Source organism: Protomyctophum bolini (genome assembly GCF_963924005.1).
Source record: "Protomyctophum bolini genome assembly, chromosome: 6".
Lineage (NCBI taxonomy): Eukaryota > Metazoa > Chordata > Actinopteri > Myctophiformes > Myctophidae > Protomyctophum > Protomyctophum bolini.
Window position 1 is genome coordinate 22,610,062 of NC_137867.1, and position 6,000 is coordinate 22,616,061.

General features: G+C 40.4%; 1 protein-coding gene across 2 annotated transcripts in view; it reads right to left on the bottom strand.

Annotated features, from left to right (window-relative positions):
* Positions 1 to 6,000, bottom strand: part of LOC308317472 (netrin receptor UNC5C-like) — a 232,059-nt gene that overhangs the window by 47,772 nt on the left and 178,287 nt on the right. For both annotated transcript variants that reach the window (XM_080766495.1, XM_080766494.1), the window contains exon 5: positions 1,373 to 1,553. In XM_080766495.1, coding sequence (XP_080622621.1) covers positions 1,373 to 1,553 — 181 coding nt within the window. The remainder of the gene's footprint in view (positions 1 to 1,372; positions 1,554 to 6,000) is intronic.

The window sequence follows — 6,000 nt, forward strand, 5'->3', positions numbered from 1 at the left end:
GGTTCATGTATAGTGTACCACGGTGTAGTGTATATAAGTCTTGCATGCATAACCACTGTACTGTACTGCAGTATGTAAACTTTATGAATGAATGGAAAGACATTCATTTTTGTACAGTACCAAGCTCTGCATAACCTATATTGTGGAGCATCTTCATTCTAAATGTACAATCATTTTAAGGATTCTAAAAATGCTGACTTTCAGTGCAGAGTAAATCACAAGCATGAAGTTGACCCTGTAAAACCATTGAACAGGTGACACGGGAAAAATGTACATGTAAAATGTTATTATTATTACCAGTAAGACAGGTGGGGTGGACGGGTGGGGATGGATCAACATATGGAATGTCAGAACAGGTCAGCTCCATATACAGTAGATCTAAGGGTGTGAGGTTTGAGGTCAGATGTAGAGTAGCTGGCCTGCTCCATATATGCAGATCTAGGTGATGATCCAGTCTTCTCTATGTATGGCTATCCAGGGTTAGATGACATCAGTGTCGTGATCTTCATATATGGAGACGTGATGTCACAAGGTGTGACCATATGGAGGCATGGTGTTACGAGGCGTGACCATATATGGAGGTGTGATGTCACGAGGTGTGACCACTATCATAATGGCATTCTGTTTCTGCTGCTGTGCTTACTGTGCTACTTCCTTGTTGCATAGCAGTGACACGGACGAATCCTTGCTTCCTTATCGTAGCATTTCACGTGTGGTGTTTATTTTTATCACCAGGCTGTAGCCTGTAGCCTATTTTCGTCACGCTCGCACTGATGAAACACCAAGGGATTATAATGTCAACATTCAACACAAGATGTAAGCTAACCCGTCACTTTGAAAGTTATAGATATATTATGCCATTTAGGTCGAAATCATGATATAACTTTATGTTGTGATAATAATAAGCAGCAGTAGCCTCAGTAAACTACATGTCTTCCGTTCCGTGTGCAACACACTGCCGCCGCCGCCCACCTCCACCACCACATGCGGTGTTGGATGAAATAAAGTCAAAGATAGCTATCAGTGCTGGTGATATACGAACGGGTAACGGGTACATTTTTTGACGGGCGGGGCGGATCTTGTTTCGAGTTTTATATAAATCACGGGTAATGGGCGGGTTGTGGAACTGATGGCCCAGTTCCCTACTGTATTGTCACTGTACTACAATTAAACAAAATCTACCCACCCTGAAAAATATATCTTCACAGCCATTTGTTTTTTTTTCCTCCTGAAAAGTGTGCACACCTACTGTACTGTAACACCCAAAATCATACAGTTAATATGTGTGTGTTAGGCTGCGCAACAGTGACACTATTTTCGTGCACGGACACAGGGACACAGCCACACAGACACAGTATACACGTGCACTTACCATAAACTATGACAGTAGCTGTGGTGCTCCGTCTTTTGGCAACTATGTTTTTAGCCACGCATGTGTAATTGGCAGTGTCCGACAGACGGGCTTGTTTGATGATCAGGTTGTGGTCAATAGTGAGGTAGAAGTTTCTGTCCTCTGCTGGGTCAATTATCTCCTCGTTCTTCAACCATTCCACCTGGCAGAAAGAGAGGGAGAGAGTGGTGAGCAGAAGGCACAAGGTGTGCGTCAGAATCAACATTTTCTTCTTGTATAGCACCTAGTTATTATTCATGTCTTTGTCTTTATAGTGTAGCGACTCCGCAAAAGACCACAACAAGGGAGCTAGCTCTCTTGGTGTGGCTAGTTACCTGCCGGTCTGCCGAGCTGGAGGCTGGGGTTCGATTCCAGCTCGGTGCAAGAGAAACTTTACATTGGTGTCGGTTACCACATGGAGCGATTCCAGCTCGGTGCGCTAAACATTACAATATTTTCTTTTTAAGAACAATAAAATGTTGCCACTGTCACTATTAAACTGTTTTGCATGGAACAAGTGTTCAGTCATTACTCCAAATTTCCTATAATCACATGAACTCCCACTGACTTTGTCACATAGCACCAATTCAGTTTATATTGTGTGCTACTACTGCTGATCCGCATCAGAGGCACTTGCTATGTGGAGGCTAGGGACAATGTTACTGTCTATTCCCATCATCTAATCAGCGTTGTTCTTTGTTTGTTACCCTTCAGTCTGATAGAAACCCCAAAACCACCATTTGAGGAGTTACAGTACATGATCGTATTATAATCTTAGTAAACCAATCTCAGCATGAGCGTAAAACAAAACAGATTAGACAAGAAAGGCCTCAGAATGTGATGCTTTTTCAACCGACTGAAAGAGTATGAGATGAGAGCAGGAGGATTAAGTTAGTATTGTGCTAATCTTGTTTTTTCAAACCGTGCACCTGATGTATATGGAAAAAGAAAAAGATGGATGGATGTTGTCCTAATCATGTTTTTGGTGGCTTTGTGTGTAGTGTGTGTGTGTGTGTGTGTGTGTGTGTGTGTGTGTGTGTGTGTGTGTGTGTGTGTGTGTGTGTGTGTGTGTGTGTGTATGCGTGCGTGCGTGCGTGTTTAAATCATCTGGGGGAAAAAATGAATTGTTGTGCTAATCCTGCAGTCTGAACGGCTTCACTAAATCTCAGTGTGTATGCTCGGTTCAGACAGATACAGCAGAGGGAAACACTCCACAATACATCAGCTCTGTGTAGGACCTTATCAACCGACCCAGTACAAAGGTTTCTTTTTTTAATTCCTCTTATAATGCTCAGGCACATTACGACCTCCACGTCTCAAACTCAAAGGATTTAAAAAAAAATGTATTTGTTTATAAAATAATGTATCCGCTTGTAAAGATGCATTCATTTGTCCATTACAGAAGAAACTTTAAAGTAAAAACGTAGACTACATCTCTACACTCTCAGAGTTAATCTAAAGTCTTTCGCACACTTGACAATAATGTCTCTGTGACATAAGGTGCGTTGGTGGAGCATACTGTATGTGTACATGGCAAAGAATGAAAAACACCCACACACCGCCTTCACTAAAGAGAAAACATGAAGGATGCAACGAGAAGGTAAAATACTTTCTACAGGCATCTGATGACAAGTGGTAACAACATCCATGTATAGAATATGTCCACACTCTCTGAGATAAATTACCAGTCAGGATTGTACAGCATAGAACTAATTAACAAACTAATGAACTGTCCGTTATGGACAAACTGGGTTACAGTATACTAATATATATATATATATATATATATATATATATATAGTATACTACACTCTCTCTGAGTGAAATTAAAAGTAGGGTAATATGTTTTGATTAAAGGTCCTCTAACGCGACATTCTTTGTGTATATATTTAGGCTCCTCTCCCCACAAATATTTATTTAGGCTCCTCTCCCCACAAATACCAAATTTCGAACAATCAGGCTTTCTCATCATATTTGGATTTTTCTATACAGTGGTCTCACAACAGGCCATGTGATTTGGTGCTACTTGTGATGTCATAGGTATTTAAATACTTTGTATAATCTCTCCCCCTCTTCAGTTCAAAATGTGCATTTTGTCTTTGTAGACTGTTATTGTATTATAATTATGAGTCAACGATGTGGGAGGGGAGTAGCTAGGATGAGGGTGTGACGGAGAAAATAATTTGGATACACAGCGCCACATCAGGACATTGTGGTACTGCAGCTAAAATTGCGTTAGAAGCCAGACAGAAATGACATGGTCTGGTTATACCAGAGTGGTGATTTAGGCTCAAACCATTAGAAATACGGTTGAGGGACATGAACACTATGATATTAAATATAGTACAGACAGACAGACAGACAGACAGACAGACAGACAGACAGACAGACAGACAGACAGACAGACAGACAGACAGACAGACAGACAGACAGACAGACAGACAGACAGACAGACAGACATATTGATATGGATGATATTCATATATTGATATGGATGATATTCATATATTGATATTGATGATATTGATGATATTCATATATTGATATTGATGATATTGATGATATTGATGATATTGATGATATTGATATTGATGATACAGTATATATATATTGATATTGATATGTATTGAGTGTTTGTTCAGTAACACGGTTCTCGCCATCTCTCCAGCTGGTTAATAAACAGAGCTCAATAAAGAGTTGGAGAGACCTAGAGACTCCCGTTACTGAACACACACTCTATATTATAGTAAAGACCTAGAGACTCCCGTTACTGAACACACACTCTATATTATAGTAAAGAGTTGGAGAGACCTAGAGACTCCCGTTAATGAACACACACTCTATATTATAGTAAAGACCTAGAGACTCCCGTTACTGAACACACACTCTATATTATAGTAAAGAGTTGGAGAGACCTAGAGACTCCCGTTAATGAACACACACTCTATATTATAGTAAAGAGACCTAGAGACTCCCGTTACTGAACACACACTCTATATTATAGTAAAGACCTAGAGACTCCCGTTACTGAACACACACTCTATATTATAGTAAAGAGTACAAGCAGTTTAACTAAATATTTAAACACTTCACCCTACCTTTAACACTCAGGATTGCACAATGTAAAACTAGTGCATTTAACGTGAATCGTGTCTGTAGAAGAGAGATGATCTCTGTGACTCTAACAACAAAAGACACAGCTCCTATTAGTGACAGGCAGGACAGAAAGTACATGAAAACCTGATAGGGGAGGACATATTGCTGAACATATGCTTCAGCTATGGTTTCAGGTACACTGGGTGAAGGGTAGGACAGAAGGAAACGAGCTCCTTTACGGGCCTAATCACATTTCCTGAGTGCCGTATTTACTGGTCCTAGCTCCCGTAAATTCAGCCTGTCTGAAACTTTATGGCGCACACATAAATGTCTGTGCGGCGTTGTTTAATTCATGTAGTTTAATTTCCTCCAACCTTTGCATTAGGAAATGGCATTCTCAGATGTTGAAAAAAGAAAGGAAGAGGGAAGTCTGTGTTTTCTTAAGTTTTACTGCCTCCTATAAGACACTCTCTCTCTCTCGCTCTCTCTCGCTCTCTCTCTCTCTCTCTCTCTCTCTCTCTCTCTCCTCCTCAAACGGTCTGCGTCTCCCTCCATCTCTGATCTTTGACCTTTAGGAGTCCGGAAATGCAAGGGAAAAAAGCTTTTGGTCAAAGAGCATCGTCTTTGGTCATGAGGCTCGTTGTGTCGTCGTCCCCCTTTTCTTTTCCTTTTAATTTTCCAATTTCTCGTGTCTCGTATTGTGACCTTTCAGTTTCCATTAGAGAGAAAAGGTTACATTGTGAGTGTGTGCAGAGAGAGAGTGCGTGTCGGTGGGAGGGAGTTAAGGATAGAGACACTTTCTCAAACACAGAATCAAATGCCACATGTAGTGTGCTGTATGATAATGAATACAACCGAGTCATTCCTTTTCAAGACATACACATTGTTATACGCTACAGGTCCATATTTAGTTTTCATGAAATGTGCTCATTGCAAGCTGCTGAACCAAACCACCTTGAGTAGAAGTAAAAGGTAAAGGAAAACACTGAATCAAATACATTCATACATCCAGCAATGTGAGACCAGGATGTCCATCAATATCACTTTGACATCTAAGGTGACCCCCAGTGGAAGATCTGTACTCTAGCTCATATTTGATTACATCAATGTGTGTCTGTTCATACTATAGATAGGATGTCATTTCAACACATCAGCAAGTGTGAGACATCTGTAACTCTAAAACCCTGTACACTCAAAACACTGCTCCTTAGCTCTATATGAAAGCTTACATTCTGTACTTTAATAATATGTAAAAAACTGAAATGAGGGCCCTTTTGCCAGCACCAGTCACATATGGATGGCCAATACGCTTCTCGCCCTCGTAAGCATCTTACTGCTGGTGAACAAAACCTGTACACAGTAAAATCCTGAATTTGTAACTCTGATCTATCTATCTATCTATCTATAATATAATAAAAATGCTGGGCCGTTATCGGCGTTAACATGCTGCGTTAACGCGATACTCTTATCGCGCGATAAAAAATATATCGCAGTTAATCTATTCTCAAAATTGG